This window comes from Stenella coeruleoalba, assembly GCF_951394435.1.
Source record: "Stenella coeruleoalba genome assembly, chromosome: 5".
NCBI lineage: Eukaryota > Metazoa > Chordata > Mammalia > Artiodactyla > Delphinidae > Stenella > Stenella coeruleoalba.
The window spans coordinates 39,135,673-39,153,152 of NC_137150.1; the positions used below are offsets into that span (position 1 = coordinate 39,135,673).

A 17,480-nucleotide genomic window follows, 5' to 3' on the forward strand; every position below is an offset into this window, starting at 1 on the left:
TTCCGGCACTGTTTGCCGGCGTGCCTGTGAACGCCTGTAGTAGTGGTGCTGGTTGCCGGGCAGAGCCGGAGCTGCGGGGAGTTCGCGTCTGTTCTGCGCTAGCCATGAGGCTGCTCGGAACCGCCGCCGCCGCCGCCGCCGCGGCTGTGGAGAGCCGGCCGCTCCCGCGGGTCCCCACCGCCCTGTGCTGGCAATGGAAGCAGGTAGTGGAGTCCGGCAGGGCGACACCGCACCACGGACTGTCCCCGGGACCTTGCGGTGTGTCCGGAGCCAGGGAGGAAGTGACACTCCTACCCTCCCTGGCACCTCCTTACTGACAGCTCCGAATGTGAGCTGTCGACCTCAGCGCTGAAAAGCCCCTCGGTATCTGCACAGCTGCTGGTTATTAATGAGCAGCGTCTCGGTGCGCTGGGAGGTTCGGCGGCCTCCGATTTACGGTTAAGCGTCTTATTTTTGGTATAACTTAGAGAGGAGAGGTGACTGGAGTGAAGGTCGAGACAACCTTCACTCGAGAAAAATTAGTGTGTCCAGGGCTTCTGACTCGTTATGCCGTGCTCTTTTCATTACAGAGTGTCGTTGGCCTGACTGATCCCTCTTTCAGCTGACCCTGGGTTGTTTGATTTGGAGCCCGACCCTCCCAGTACCTTTCTTTGGTTCTGTGTCTGCCTTTTGTGCGGGGCGCGGGGAGCGCAGAGTGGACTAGGATTAGGTAGGAGTTGAGCCTTTCCTGTCATGCAAACCTCCTTTGCTTTGCTCGCTGATATCGGTGGGATTTAATCAACCAAGTGCCGATCACCCAGATTCCATTTTACCCAGGTTTTCCAAGTTCTTCCCTTTTCCCAGAAGTGGCTGCAGTGCATTTTGGATGGGCAGTCCTATATAGAGAGATTTATATGGTGTCTTGTTTCCATAAATGCAGGATTCCCCATCACCACCAGAGTAAAATAAAGTTGTTGTTGTTGTTTTAATGTTACTAATTGTTTGGGGGTGGAAAGGAATTGGAGACCTTTTGTGGGCTGCCTTGAAGCTATTGGCACCACTGCATAGAGCATATAAGTCCGCAAACGTCCTTGCTAGCTGTGAACTACAGTAAGGAGGAAGGGGAAAAAAAAGTAAAATTTAGAGTAAAAACTATATTTCCTTTTAAAGTAGTTGTTGGGAGCAGTTTTTCTGATTTTATCAGCCCCAGTGTATATTTTCAAACTTGTGCCATCCGGTAAAAGTATCTGTTCCCTTTTATTTATTTAATTAATTAATTTGAATATATCTTTTCTGACTTATTTATTTATTTTTAAGAGTATGTCTTTTCTGTTCTCTCTTGCAACCTCTTCTTTGGTTACAGGAGTTTCAGGTTGAGACATTCCTTCTTTTGCCTTTTCAGACAATCATATATGACGTTTTGTGTCCATTGAGATTTCTTGGAGGAAAGATGTCCACTAAACCCTTTCTAATTGTCCACTGTTTTCTCATGAAAAGTGCATTGAATTGAGCTCTCTTATTTTTTCAGGCTAATTGGAAGATTTGCCGATGGTGTTCATCAGGGGTGATACCTAATGAGAAGATACGAAATATTGGAATCTCAGCTCACATTGATTCTGGGAAAACTACATTAACAGAACGAGTGCTTTACTACACTGGCAGAATTGCAAAAATGCATGAGGTATGTGGTTCATGGTTGATGCCATTAGTTTGACCCTGGTTTTAATTGTTTTATAAGGATTTAAGAAACTTTACAAACCTGAAAGATTAAAAGAATGGTAACAGTGGATCTTTAATCAGAGTCACAAAATGGATAGGTCAGGTTGGCTTGAAATGTTGCTCTGAGGAATCTTTCTAGAGACCATCATTGTGGGTATACTGAGTAGGCTGTTTTTTAAGAATGTTAAGTCAGTATGATGTACCCTTAAGCAGCCATTAAAATAATGTTTACATACTTTTAAATGTTATGGAGAGATGTTTATAATGTTAAGTGGAAAAAGGGTTTAAAATGAGTTTAATAGTTTAAAAATACATATGTCAGGAAAGAATTATTTTAGAAAATCTTGAAACTCTCCTGAAGACATTACATTACATATTATTGAGTAATTCAACTCTCCACTTAAAAATGTTACTTCAGATGAAGATCAGCTCATTAAATCACAGACTTTAAAAGCTGAATTCTTCCCACCCAGACCTCAAAGTCCACAAGAAACACAGCAGGGAAAAATCTCTTCTCTGCATATCTGCTCACAGACTAACACAGGGCTGGTGGGCAGGAACAGTGCAGAGGGAGCAAGGATGGCTCTAAGACCAGGTAATGCTCAGTGGTAGCAGCTGCTAAAAATGGCAATGAAAAAAGGGTTAGCGTGAATAGAGGGCAAAACCTGTAATCAATTTTCTACTCCATGAGATGATATGGTTTGACAATTAGGTTTCTCTGAAAATTGCATCAGTTAACTATCTGTGTTCTGGTTCCATCTGTGAAGGTTTCTTTCCTTCTTGGAATGCAGGGACAGAGAAATCTGAATTGCTGTGCTTGTGTTTAGGTAAAAGGTAAAGATGGAGTTGGTGCTGTCATGGATTCCATGGAACTAGAAAGACAAAGAGGAATCACTATTCAGTCAGCGGCCACCTATACCATGTGGAAAGATGTCAATATCAACATTATAGATACTCCTGGTGAGCTAAGTTCTTGGTTTTATTGCAGCTTGTTTTGGCAGTGGCATATTTAGTTCTTTACTGTGATCTAGCTCATTTTTGAGTACAAAATAATACTCAAAAGTGTGACTGTGAATTCCCTATTAGAGAAATCTGACTTGGGACCTAGAATACTTCATCTTTAAGTGGTTTCTTTGAAAAATAGTGCAAAGAAATTGTGAGTAGGAATGTTCTTGCCTTTTACATGTTGCAGCTGATTCCAAAGATGCCCATGCCCTAGTATCTTTTGAAGTGATTTTGTTGAGCCCCTGAACCTTATGGTAAGTGAACAGTATTGGTGGTTTAAGGAGTTCATATTTTATTTAGAAGACATACGTAATGATCAGAGATAGAAGAACTTTTACTTGTACATGTTGTAAAAATTCATACTGCTTTTTAAGACCCTGACACAGTTCTCTGTCTCATTTAGGGCACGTGGACTTCACAATAGAAGTTGAAAGAGCCCTGAGGGTGCTGGATGGCGCCATCCTTGTTCTGTGCGCCGTTGGAGGGGTGCAGTGCCAGACCATGACTGTTAATCGTCAGATGAAGCGCTACAGTGTTCCATTTCTAACTTTCATTAACAAACTCGACCGAATGGGCTCCAACCCAGCCCGGGCCCTGCAGCAAATGAGGTACTGAACCTTAGAACAGAGCGGGGGTGATGATCCGGATAACAAGCCTCACATCCAGAAGGACAGTTAACTCAGTGTCATTAAGCTTTATCCCCTTAAATTTTTTTTCCCTTTTTAAAATTCATCTATGTGTATGACTTACAGTAAATGGAACACTAAGGTCCGTAGTTTGGTTTGTGATGTGATTTCATCAACTACTTTCTCTGTAAAATGGAAGAAATATGACTTAAATTTTAGGGAGATTGAAGGTGAATTCAGAAAACCATCTGGCAATTTGTAGTGTTTTGCTCTAATTAGAGAAGTTATAATCTAGGGTAGATTCTAAAAGTACTGTGCATTTATTTAGACAAAGCTAGAGGATTATCTTCAATTTTAACCTTCATTTGAAGAATTTTAATTAATGACTTAAATTAGTACGCTATATTCTCTTGCTTTTCTTTGTTAACATATTTGTTAAGACAACAGCAATACTTCCTTTCTGAATCAGACATAATCCAGTGGTATTGATACGATTTTACATTTTGCACAATACTACGCGTTTCACACAGCCTTTGAAAAGAGTCGGAGTTTCACTTTTCACCTTTTGTAGATCTGTAAATGTAGTGGTAGAGTTCCTACCCAAGTTTCACATGGCAGAGCTGATGGATGTAGGCAGTAAGGTTTGTGGTAGTGGAGAGACTAAGAATGATGTGTCTGATGACAAAAGATACCGTGTTGAGGAACTTTAACTGACAGTATTGCTGTGTGCTCTCTGATGGAAGTGATGTTTTTGAGAACATGAGAGTGAAATATTTCTTTATTGGGCATTTGTAATACTTTCTTGGGATAACGAAACGTTTTCACTTTTTTTTTCTAGTTATATTTTACTTGTGGTTGGCAATAGATGGTCTCTTTGCACCAAGTCTTTTCCTGAATTCCAGGCAGATTCTCTTTCAGCATTTATTTGACTACTTTGGTTCTTTCTTTGCACCACTCCCTTTTACCTGTTACCTCATTCTGTAGCTCCCATTAAACAGATCTTGAAACTTCTGAATCTGGCCTCTGTGTCTTAACTTTTCTACCATACTTTCTCATACTTTCTGTCTCCTAATTTTTCACTGGGTTATGAGAGAATTTTTGAGGTCAGTCTTCCAACTCACTAATCTGGTATTCATCTGCATCCCTTCTGTTATTTAGCCTGTTTTTTGTTCTTTTTAATCCCAGCAGTTATGTAGTTAATTTCTATAAACTTTCCCTTTTATTGTGACATCTTTATTAATAGAGGTAATTCCTTTTTAGATCTTTACATTTTATTTTCTTCTAGTAACTTTCTCCTTGGAGGTTAGTACTATTTCTTAATTTCACCTCTCTTGCAAGCTATTGATTTCCTTCAGATATTTGGTGGTTCTTAGTTATCTATCCATAGTTATAGATGGGTACCTAGAATCTAGAGCATAGTTAGCTAGAGCATATTTCTACTTCAGTGTAAATCCCTGCCAGTGAGTGTGATTTCTCTTCGGTGGTTGTGCCTGATTGAGGGTACAGGCCGATGATGAGTGTCTGACTTTAATACCCACTCTAAGGGTTTTCCCCCTAAGGAACTTCCTTTTCAGATAGCTATACTCAGCTTCACTAGAGTCAGCTGATCCAAGAATGAGATGTGGGTACAATTATCCCACTATGCTTTAATTTCCTGGCCAACCACTCAATGACCTGTTTTTCCCTCTTCTGTTTCTGATCCAGGGTATTCTGGGGATCTGATGGGAAAATACGTATCTTACAGTTCTTTTTGTTGCCCGAATAGGGTTGAGGCTTCCTGAGCACAGTGAGTTTGGCTGTCAGTCTGTTCCCAAATGCTTTTGTATCCTCCGCTCTGACCTGCTGATCACTTCCACAGATCTGCCATTGATTTCCTTTTATATTTGTTTTGTCATTTCAAAGGGATTTGGGGAGAAAAAAGGGGTAAACATGTATTTTTATTTTTCAGGTCTAAACTAAGTCATAATGCAGCATTTGTGCAATTACCCATTGGTTTGGAGGGTGATTTTAAAGGTATTATAGATCTTATTGAGGAACGAGCCATCTATTTTGATGGAGACTTTGGGTAAGTGTTAAAAATATACTATTCTATTAAAATCTTATATTTTAAAAAGTATCAAAGAGAAGGAAAAGGATGAGTGCTTTAAATATAAACTTCTTTTTGAAATGTGGCTGGAAGAATATCCTCTAAGATGATTTTGTTTTAATGCTTTTAATCCTAGTTACTCCCCATTTTGCTTAGTATTCATTCCAAGGGAGAGTATGTTACTCTTTGGATGATATATTTATATCGCATTATGATATACACGGTGTGGTGAAAGGAGACCTTCAGCTTGAGCTAATGATGTAATATCTCTTTTTCTACTTGTTCATGCATTCATCCATGTATTCTTTCATTCTGTAGACTTTTCTGGAACAGCTACTATGTTCTGGGTATTATTATAAAAACTGGGAGGAAAATAGGGATCATAAATATTTCCTCTACCTACTTCATGGGATTACAAAAATAAAAAGATTAATATATAAAAGAAGTTAAAACTTGTATACCTGTGATTTAGGCAATACAAAAAGCAAATTGGTAACTTTTGAAATGGTTTTGGTCTGTCAACCAACTTTTGAAGAGACCTTTGCACACAAAGCATTGTAACTGCGCAGTGGTTATCAAACCATGGCATTCAGAAAAGTCACCTAGAGAGCTTATTAAAACACAAATCTCTGGATTCACCTTCAGAGATTCTAATTCAGTAGCTGTAGGGTGGGCCTGGAGTTTGCATTTCTGGAAAGCTCCCAAGTGGTGCTGATGTTTCAGGTCTGCAGACCACAGTTTGAATGGCACTATTCTAGACAATTTGGGGAGTCATAAATGAACCTTTGTTCTGAAGCGTGGACCCAGTAGCCCGGCAGTTCTCTCCGAAGGTCCTTTATTAGGGGTTTCCTGTTTCTGCTATGGAACTGAGATTGCTGGTCTGGCAGGTGGGTGAAAGGCATTGTGATCAGTTAACTATATAGAATTTATCCTTATCGACCGTCTTGTAGGTAGGGAAAAAGATCAAGCCTATTCAGTGGACAAGGCATTTCTCACTCTTACTTTTTGTTTGACAACTAAGTAATGACAACAAAGTTTCTCTCTCACTCCTTAGAATGTAAGGGACAAGGATTTTTATCAGGTTTATTTGCTGCTGTGTACCCAGCCCAAGAACTGTCTGGTACAAAATAGAGACTCAAAAAAGATTTTTAAGTAAATGAATAAATCTGCTTCCTCAGAATTACCAGGGCACACGTTTCTGCCTACTGAAGCAGAGGCTTTTAAACATTGTTGTACATCAGAACCACGGGCCTCTCACTGTTGTGGCCTCTCCCGTTGCGGAGCACAGGCTCTGGACGCTCAGTCTCAGCGGCCGTGGCTCAAGGGCCTAGCCGCTCCACAGCATGTGGGATCTTCCCAGACTGGGGCACGAATCCGCGTCCCCTGCATCGGCAGGCGGACTCTCAACCACTGCGCCACCAGGGAAGCCCAGGTGGAACTTCTTAACATACCTGCCCCCTTTCCCAGCCCTAGACCACTGGGTATGTACATTTTGAAAGGAAGATTCTGACGTGAAAGACTAAGAAGGAGGGAGCTTGCCAAAATGGAAAAATTAAGTTCTGAAGGCTGTGAAGAGCATTCTTTAGGACAATAAGAATTATTTTCTGACTACTTGCAATTATTTGCAATTGGCTTCTTTTCCCTTTTTTTTTCCCCCAGGAATGTGTTTTCTGAAAAGCTTGTTATTTTTCGACGTTAGATTCCATTTTTAAAGAAATCCTTTTAAAATGTTAAGACTGATGTTTCTAAATATCAAGTATATCCATTTCTCTGTTTTGTATTTTATTTGTGACTCTTACCTGTCTGGCCCCTAGAGGGACGGAGAACTGAGGTCAAGGTTGAAGAGTCTGTCATAATTAGTAACCTTTTTTTTTTTAAAACTACAGAATGGAGTGTTCTGTGTTAAAGATTGCTATTAATGAAAAGGAATAGTCAAGTCTCTAATCCTGCTTGTCAGAGACTGTGATATTCTTCTTTTGTTTTTTTTTTTAAAGATTATGAAAACTACTGATACATGGAGTTTTTAATAAATTTATTTAATTTATTTATTTTTGGCTACATTGGGTCTTTGTTGCTGCACGCGGGCTTTCTCTAGTTGTGGCGAGTGGGGGCTACTCTTCCTTGCGGTGCGCAGGCTTCTCATTGTGGTGGCTTCTCTTGTTGTGGAGCACGGGCTCTAGGCGTGCAGGCTTCGGTAGTTGTGGCTTGTGGGCTCTAGAGCACAGGCTCAGTAGTTGTGGCTCATGGGCTTAGTTGCTCCGCGGCATGTGGGATCTTCCTGGACCAGGGCTCGAACCCGTGTCCCCTGTATTGGCAGGCAGATTCTTAACCACGGTGCCACCAGGGAAGTCCTGACTGTGATATTCTGATTAATTTGGTTAATAGAATTTTCAAGTACAGTTGACCATTGAACAATGTGGGGGTTAGAGGTGCTGATCCCCCCGTGCAGTTGAAAATCCAAGTATAACTTTTGACTCCCCCAAAACTTAACTACTAATAGCCTACTGTTGACTGGAAGCCTTACCTATAACACAGTTGATTGACACATATTTTGTATGTTACATGTTGTATTCTTAAAGTAAGCTAGAGAAAAGAAAATGTTAAAGAAAATCATAAGGAAGAGAAAATACATTTATAGTATTGTACTGTATTTATCAATATGGAAAGTAATACCTACATCAGTAAAATCTTATATGAGTCAAAGCACTGTAGATGTTATATGTATTACTAACACTAGATATCAAAAATGAAAAGATAAAATATGAAAAGAAATTCATATTTATATACAGGTATAACAATTCATACATTGATAAGGAAGAAGCAGCACTATATTGCTTTATGGTAGCCTAGTGTAATTGATGTAATGCAGTAGCCTAGTCTGTATGCTAATGAATGAGTCGTTATAGAATTTTTTATGGCATATCATATAATCATATTCATAATACAGTATTGGAAGCATTGTGACTTAAAAAAATTACTTGTGATGATACACAGTGTCTTTAATTATGTGAGAAAGGCATACTGTATGGTGATATAATTCTTTGAAAGCAAAGTTATAAAACAGTAAGAAAACTAACACATTAATTTCATATTAAATATCACTTATCTTATTCCTATATAATGATAGGCTGTCCACTTCAATACAAGTTTTGTATACAATGTTATACACATATTTTTTCATGTTTATTGAAAAAAATCCGTGTATAAGTGGACCTGTGCAGTTCAAACCTGTGTTGTTCAAAGGTCACCTGTACTCATGGGTTTTGGAGTCATTTTAGCTTTGAATCATGGCTCATCTGTTTACTAGTAGTACAGCCTTGAGCAGTTTACTTTGCTTGTTTAAAGTATTTTGCCCACTATTCTGAATTTTAAAGATTCACATTTTTCTTATTTGTGATTTTAACGCAAATATATCAGAGCTCTTATCTAAAAAAAATATTTTGGCCATTAGTTTATCTTTTTCATTGGTGCTTATATGCTTAATTGAATGTTCTTTTTTTAAATTAATCTTTATTGGAGTATAGTTGATTTACAATTTAACTGAATATTCTTAAAGTACCAAAATAAAACATTTCTACTTTTAGTCAGGTTGTTCGATACGGGGAAATTCCAGCAGAATTCAGGGCGGCGGCAGCTGACCACCGGCAGGAGCTGATTGAATGTGTTGCTAATTCAGATGAGCAACTTGGTGAGATGTTTCTGGAAGAAAAAATTCCCTCAATTTCTGATTTAAAGGCAAGTGCTCTCAAAATTAATCTTATATTAATAAGACAAAAGAGGGCTTTTGGGGTTTTTTTTTTTGCAGGGAAGGGACATGGTGCTTTTATGCAGGGGTTTTATTAATGAAATCGGAGCAAAGTTGTTAACATAATTGGTTTCTTAAAAAAATATTTGACATGGCAAATTATTCTCTTTTTTTAAGTAGTGAGTTATGTAAAATGGGAAAGGAGTCATAGTTCTAGGAAAAAAGATACTTACACTTCCAACCTCTTGGACATAGTCTTATTAAGAAGAAAGAAGATAAATTAGAAATGTACCCTGTTGTACTATTTGGAAGGCTGTATAGATTTTTTTACTTGATTGTTCAGCTCTTAAAAAATAAAGAGAAGATCCCTGCCTAAAACTGGTATTCAGTTTGTAAATAGACAGTTCTCCATAGAAGATAACAAATGGCCAATAAGCACATGAAAAGATGCTCAGCATCACTAATCATTAGGGAAAGCAAATCAAAACCGCAATGAGATACCACTTTACTTATTAGGATGACTATTATTTAAAAAACAAAATAAGTGTTGGTGAGGATATGGAGAAATTGGAACCCTTGTGCATTGCTGGGGAATGTAAAATGATGCATGTACTGTGGAAAACAGTATGGTGATTTCTCAAAAATTAAACCTACAACTGCCGTATGATCCAGCGATTCCACTTCTGTGTACCCAAAAGAATTGAAAGCAGGGACTCAGATATTTGTACACCAGTGTTGATAGCAGCATGATTCACAATAGCCAAAAGTTGGAAACAACCCAATGTCCATCAATGGATGAATAAACAAAATTGGTATATTCATACAATGGAGGGTATTTTTTGGCTTTAAAAAGGAATCAGATTCTTATACATGCTACAGTATGGGTGCGTCTTGAGGACATGACGTTAAGTGAAATAAGCCAGACGTAAAAGGACATAAAAGGACAAATATTGTATGATTCCACTTCTGTGAGGTACCCAGAATAGTCAAATTCCTAGAGACAGAAAGTAGAATAGTGGTTACCAGGGGCTGGTGGGGGGAAGAATGGGAAGTTTAGTGGGTACAGAGTTTCAGTTTGGGATGGTGAAAAGTTCTGGAGGTGGATAGTGGTAACAGCAATGTGAATGTACTTGATGCCACTGAACTGTACACTTAAAAATTGTAAAGATAGTCAATTTTGTTATGTATATTTTATCATAAAAATAAAAATCATAAAAAGACTGATATTTATTTTGCCAAACCACTTGGTGCCCTTAGCAGAGATCAGACAAGTAATTATTGTGTGTAAGACATTGCACTCAGGGAGTTTATAGATCAAATGCACAAGGAAAGAACCCTGTTGAAGCTGAGATGCTTACTAATTTATCTCATAGCTTGAGTTCTTTACCAGTCACAAAGGCCTTATCACCTCAGCTCTCTGATGAGTAAGGAGCACCACGTAGGAAAGTATAGGTCTGGGCCTTAATTGAAGTCAAGCACCGTAACCCAGGAACCACAGTAGAGAGTTAGGTTTCGATCTATGAAAGGGAATATGTCAGATTCTGTGATTCACTAGGAGTAAGGACTCAGCACATAATCACACTCATGGCTATGATTTATTACAGTGAAAGGATACAAAGCAAAATCAGCAAAGGGCAAAGGCACATGAGGTGAAGTCCAGAAGAAACCAGGCGTAAGCTCCCAGGCATCCAGTGCAGTCTTGCAGTGCTTGCCTGTTTCCTCCAGCGGAAAGTTGTGAGTGCACCTGTGAAATGATGTCTACCAGGGAAACTCATTAGAAACTCAGTGCCAAGGTTTTACTGGGGGCTGGTCACATAGACACCTGCTGCCTAGCATGTACCAAATCCCAGACTCCCAGAAGGAAAGTAGGTGTTTAGCACACATTACATTGTTTGTACAACAGTATAGGCACAGTGAACCAGTCTTACCAGTTCTGGGAATGCTGGGAACCTCCCAGAAATCCAGATCCCCAGGCCTCAGCCAGGGGCCCAGCCTTGCAAGCAGGCCTTTATAAGGAGGACAGTTTTAGCCCTGCTATGTTTACTGTTTTCTGCCAGGATACATGGGTGTACTTTAGTTTCTATGTTGTTGTTGGGTATATTGTTATTAGTGACAGTGGAAAGGCAACGGTTTTCAAGTGTGAATGTGATTCTTATAAAAGTTAGGGAAATTTTCCGGAAAATAAAGCTTTTGTTAGGCTGGTATAGGGTTAGCTTTAATTTCTCCTTTTTTCTATTTATCAACCATGCTCATGTGTTTCTCTATTCAATGGATGTAAAGTTAAGCGTGGTAAGATTCATATGTTCCTACTGTTGCATATAGGGAGGGTTGGAAAGTCAAAGACCTGACGTTGTGGCCTAGGGTAGCCTAAGTGATTAGTGACCAAGCCATTTCTGGTCCCTAGCAACAGCAAAGGCAAGTGTTTTAAGATAGCTCCAAATAGTAATTGCTTTCTTACCATGCCTATTTTCTCCTTTTTATACTCCTTTTATTGTGCTCAGCTGTTATCCTACTTTTCATTGTGATGTTTAGAAATTGTGGTTATAAATGTTTTGCTTTAAGCTTTTTAGGATAACTAGTTTTCTGTTTTTCCTGAGGACTGAGAAATAATTGTATGCAGCTGCATATTTCTGCAGTGGTGGGTTGTGGCCACAGCACAGCACTGCTGTTGGCCTCTTCCAGCTGCTAGAGCTAAAGGTCCACTGCTCCCTCTGAGGCCAGTAGCCAGTAAGGAATGAGGCTGGGACACATGGACGGTGCTTGCACGAGGGGTTGGGACGTGACCAGGAGGTCGTTATTTTAGAGCCTTGTTACTATCACAGCCCTTAATTTATGAGCAGTTTGTACTGTTTGGCTTCCTGTATGTATGTCCTTTAAAAAAAGAAAACAAATCAGTTAAATGTTTTTTTAATAGGTGATACTTTCATATCGTTTAAACTTTCATATCATTTAAACATTTAACAACTATACAAAGGTACACAGGAAAAAGTCTCCCACCTGGCTCCCATCTGCCCAGTTCTCTGCCCTGTCCCTAAAACAGGTTGCCAGTTAATAGTTTCTGGTGTATCTTTCCAGAGACACGTGTGTGTGTGTGTGTGTGTGTGTGTGTGTGTGTGTGTGTGTGTGTGTGTGTGTGTGTGTGTGTGTGTTGCTGTTCCCTCTATCTTACACAATTGTTAACATACTGCTTACACTGTTCTGTGTGTGTGTTTATTTTCTATGTATGTGTGTATATATATATCTTTTTCTTTTTTTTGCCAAATTGAAAGTTAGTGACATTCCAGGAGTGTTGAAAGCAATTGCAGTGTTGAAAGTTAAATAGCCTTTTTTCTTTTTTTTTCTTTTTTTTTCTTTTTTTTTCTTTTGATCTTAAGTTATAGAGAACCTGATTCCAGTCTTCACCAGAGCCAGTACTCCAAAGAGTACCAATTCATTTCATTGATTTGTCACTTTGTAATTGATCTGAAACACAAAATGTAACTTTAAGATAAACTAATCATTAATTTTTTTCGTTTGTAGCTCGCAATTCGAAGAGCCACTCTAAATAGGTCATTTACTCCTGTCTTTTTGGGAAGCGCCTTGAAGAACAAAGGAGTTCAGCCTCTTTTAGATGCTGTTTTAGAATACCTCCCAAATCCATCTGAAGTCCAAAATTATGCTATTCTCAATCAGGAGTAAGTCTTGGAAATTGATTTTTAATTTATGCACAAAGACTTTAACATTTGTGCACTGGGAAAGTATTTAAGAATGGTTCTTGTAGTTGTGATTGTGGGTTTTTCCCCATAATTTACAAAAATCAATCTCCATTTCTATTTGGGTAACGATTTTGGCATAGAGAAAAATATTTATTATACCTTCCCATATATTCTATTTGTAAGTTAGAAATATGATTTATTTCATTATCAAAGTTTACATCATTAGAAAATTTACTCATTTGGAACCAATTGTATTTTTTTTAATGCTTTAAGAAACAAAAATTTTGAAGTTCTCATTGATAATTTTTCTTTTTCTGCCAGACTATTTTTGTGTTTTTTATTCTGCTCTGGTCCTGTCACAATGCAGTAATTAAGACCAGAAAAGTTATTCTTATTGATCCCTTTCAGTGAAATTTCACTTATGAATCAGCCCAGAAGTGTTTACTGCACATGTGCTTCTTCTCAGATAATATTCTGATGAAACAAATTGATATAAAAGAAATATGAAATATTGCATCTCATAAATGTGTATTTCTTTTATTTTAAGTGACTCACAAGAGAAAACCAAAATCTTAATGAACCCCAAAAGAGACAATTCCCATCCATTTGTAGGCCTGGCTTTTAAACTGGAGGTAAGTTGCTTTCTAATGTATTTAACTGCTATATATAGAAATTTTCTTTTCTGTTAGGCTTTTATTCCTATTATAAAATGACTCCTAGGAAATATTTGGTTACAGGTTTCTCCACTGTAAAGTTACTTTCCCCTCTACCCCGTTCCATATTGACTCTTTAGAAGAAGGTTCCTGGGCACAACCCACACTTAAGGGCTGGGAATTATTTTCTTCCTCCTTGAGGGAGCAGTATCTATGTAAGTTATTTGAGATTCTTCTGTATAAGAGAATTGTCTTTTCTCTCCATATATTTATTTATTCAATCATTTATTTTTATCAGTATGGACTCGTGGATATTTAGTTTGTACTTTGAGTTATAATCCAGTGGTATGTTACTTATTTTGTTGCCAGATTGACCAGTTTTGGCCATTGGAGCTGTTTCACTTGGCTTCTGTGCCCCTTAGACATTCCACTGTATTTTGCTTTTTTGAATACTTGCTTACTTTCTGGCACTACAGGATTCTCCAGGCTTACGTTGTATATTCCCTGCCCCAGCCCTAGAATCAGCCATTTCTCTAAGAGCCCTGATTTCTTTTAATTGTGAATGGTATTAGAAACCAACATTTGGGGACTGGGTGTGCTTTTTGTTGTGTTATTGCTTCTGTGTATAATATTTTAAGTGGGAAAAAAGTTGGATAATTTGAAAGTGTTAAAGAGTGGTTATTTCTGGGATGGAATTATATTGGGGAGGGCTTTTTCCTAGTTTTTATTTTTAAATTTTTACAGTATGTTTTTTTATTACTTCTAAAACCAGAAAAAGTAATTTTAAATTAAAAAGTAGAAATAACATTGCAGTGACAATTTTTATGCATAAAGCTTTTAAAAATATATATTTAGGAATATTTTTCTTAGGATCCTCAGAATTGTAATTATTGAGTAACAGGTATGAAATATTTTAATATTTAATGATTTATATTGCCAGATTGCTTTCATACTCAGAATTAATGTATATGTTAGATTATTTCAGTGAATCTTTATCAGCATTGAGTATTGTTTATTAAAAATCATTACTGATTTCATAAATGAAAATAGTATTTTAATACTTCATCTTGCCTTAATTCCTAATAATAGAGAACATTTTTCCATATATTCATTATGGAATTGTATTTCCTCTTTTGTAATTGCCTCTTTATTTCTTTTGTCTTTCCTTTTTTAAAATTAGAGTCAAAGTGTTTTACTTATTTGTACGAGCCTTTCTCTAATAAAGTTTTTTAAAAAACAATTTGCAGTTTAAAATTTACATAGACAAATACATCAGTCTTTGTCTTTAGTCATTATCTCATTTTTAACCTTATAAATCTTCCTCTTTGATTATATTTTGTAAAGATTTACTTTTCTTTCTCCTTCTTTGTGGTGGGGTTTCTTGTTTTGTTCATTGTTAATCCAGTTGGAATTTGTTTTGCTGAATGCTGTGAGGTAGGATCTAAATGTATTTCCTCTGCCTTCAAATAGAAGACCAGTTGTCTAGTTACCAGTTTTTGAACAATGTTATATTTTTTCATTGATTGTCATGTGTCATTTATCTTCTATTGACAAATTAATTAAACATTTTAGATATTTATACTATACCCTATGGACTGTTCAGTTTAATTTGTGCTAGTTTTATACTATTTATGTTTTGGAGTATTTAATATATTCTTATATCAGAGTTATTTTCTATTTTTATCCATTCTTCTAATATTAAAGTCACTAATAAAATGTTTAAAAATTCCTCTTCTGATTTTTATTGCTATTGTGTTAAACCTGGAAATTAACATGGGAAGAATTGGCAACTTTTAAATACTTACCTAATAAGTTAGTGTTACTATTCAGGAGGAAATGATCCTTGATTATTCATTTTATATTCAGTCACTTTACAGAACTCTTATTTGTATAGCTTTCCAGGTGACTCTCAAAGTTTCTCTAACATGTAGTCTAACTAACAATGTTAGTTTCTCCAACATTGTTGTCTTTCTAATAATTATACCTTATTTTTATGTCTTCTTGTATTAAACTGAACTTATGGAATAACTTCCTTATTATATAAATTTTAAAACTTTTTCTAATAACTTAGAGGAAGCAAAAGTAGTATCTTGGATTTTGATATCAAAGAACAACCATTTAACTTATCTATATTCAAAACTAGTATTAAAGTAGTTTATGACAACAAACTGAAGCATGTGTATAAGTTGTACTACTAAAACTGATAGCAGATATTTGAAGGTAGTTGTGAAGTTTTCCTCTTAATTTTGATTCCTGTGTTTCTTTTTCATTCTTTCTGACCTTATCCAATCTTGACTTCTAGGCAGGTCGATTTGGACAGTTAACTTATGTTCGAAATTATCAAGGACAGTTGAAGAAGGGTGATACCATCTATAATACGAGGACGAGAAAGAAAGTACGGGTGCAACGGCTGGTTCACATGCATGCCGACATGATGGAGGCGAGTACCTGGGCATTGTTGTGAGATCAGAAATTTCTCTAATGCAAGTGAAATATATCTACCTTCTTGGTATCCTGAGCCCCACAAGAAAATCACTTCTAGTTGAATGTGTTTTCCTAGCTTCTTCCTTTTTAGTTAGGTGGGCTACAATTCTCATGTGGCACTTTGGTGTAGGCTAAATTAGCAAATGTCAGGAACACATTTAAAACCACCATTTGTGAGTTAGCTGTATTTCCTCAGTGGCCAAGGTTAAGGAAAAGGGACATTAGTTCCCTAAGATTCGGAGCACAAGATTCAACACTTTCCTCGAGAGCTATCCTTACGAAGAGTATAATAGGTTTTTAGCACAGTGGAACTGTGGTTCTCAAAGGTAAATGAGAGTAATAAATTCATACATAACTTCCCACATTGTTCAGTAGATTTACTTCCTGAAATATGGAAGTAGAACCAACCCCCAGAAGGGCCATATTGATGCCAGAATTCATCTGAGCATTTAAAACCTCTGAAGGTCTAGTCTGGGAGATAAACTTTGGCTTATGGCTTGAATCCTTGAATTGGCTCTGAATCTGTCCTAGCCTTCTGTGGTCCATAGGGTTAAGGTTTGGCAGGAATACCAAGTGTGTGAGGTTGTCTCCTTCTTGCACCCTTTCTCAATTCAGCTCTATATTCCTAGAGAAATTTATTAGTCTAAGCAAAATGTTACGACATTCAGAAATTTTCAGTGGCCATAACTTTTTTATCTCCTGGAAAATGAACAGGCAGTCTTTCAAAATTAGACATCATTGCTCTTTTTTGAGATAGGCAGCAGGGGGCAGGCTAGAGGGATTAGTGATTGTTACAGCTCTTTCATGGGCCAGAAGCTAGGAGATCGGTACAGCTGTGTAACCAGTAAAGCAAGACACACACACTTGCTCATTCACAGCCACGGCTGTTATTAATGAACTGTCAATATAAAAAAGACTAGGAAGTTTAGAGGAACCAGTGCTTTATTCTTGTGTTTTTTTAGATTTCCTGTGTTTTTTTAACTGCCTGCATCTGTGAGAAATTAAGATTATTTTAAGTACGGTAGACTCCATTCTCCTGCCTTTGTTTTCCAAAACTTCCTTTGCAGGTTTTCCTTGTATGCCTTTGTCATACACATCTCATTGTTGGACTGTGACAGCACATATAGTACTACATGTTTTTTGTTTGTTTTTCTTTTTTTCTTTCTGATAGAATTGTATTTTTTATTTTTTTGAATTTATCTTTTTAAAATTTATTTCTTAATTGAAGTATAGTTGAATTACAATGTTGTGTTAATTACTGCTGTACAGCAAAGTGACTCAGTTATACATATATATACATTCTTTTTCATATTCTTTTCCATTATGGTTTATCACAGGATATTGAATATAGTTCCCTGTGCTATACAGTAAGACCTTGTTGTTTATCCATTCTATACTACGTGCTTTTTAATTCTATAGAAATAACTTTAGAACCGTGAGGTTCTGTGTTCCGTCAGTACTGCAGATCCTCCAAGTAAAGATGCCATA

At 37.2% G+C, this 17,480-nt stretch overlaps 1 protein-coding gene across 2 annotated transcripts in view; it reads left to right on the top strand.

Annotated features, from left to right (window-relative positions):
* GFM1 (G elongation factor mitochondrial 1) overlaps positions 1–17,480 on the top strand; it is a 42,515-nt gene continuing 25,035 nt past the window's right edge. For both annotated transcript variants that reach the window (XM_079922009.1, XM_079922008.1), the window contains exons 1-9: positions 1–203; positions 1,508–1,660; positions 2,526–2,658; positions 3,107–3,311; positions 5,278–5,394; positions 9,000–9,150; positions 12,680–12,834; positions 13,403–13,487; positions 15,811–15,948. In XM_079922009.1, coding sequence (XP_079778135.1) covers positions 105–203; positions 1,508–1,660; positions 2,526–2,658; positions 3,107–3,311; positions 5,278–5,394; positions 9,000–9,150; positions 12,680–12,834; positions 13,403–13,487; positions 15,811–15,948 — 1,236 coding nt within the window. In that variant the 5' untranslated portion in view covers positions 1–104. The remainder of the gene's footprint in view (positions 204–1,507; positions 1,661–2,525; positions 2,659–3,106; positions 3,312–5,277; positions 5,395–8,999; positions 9,151–12,679; positions 12,835–13,402; positions 13,488–15,810; positions 15,949–17,480) is intronic.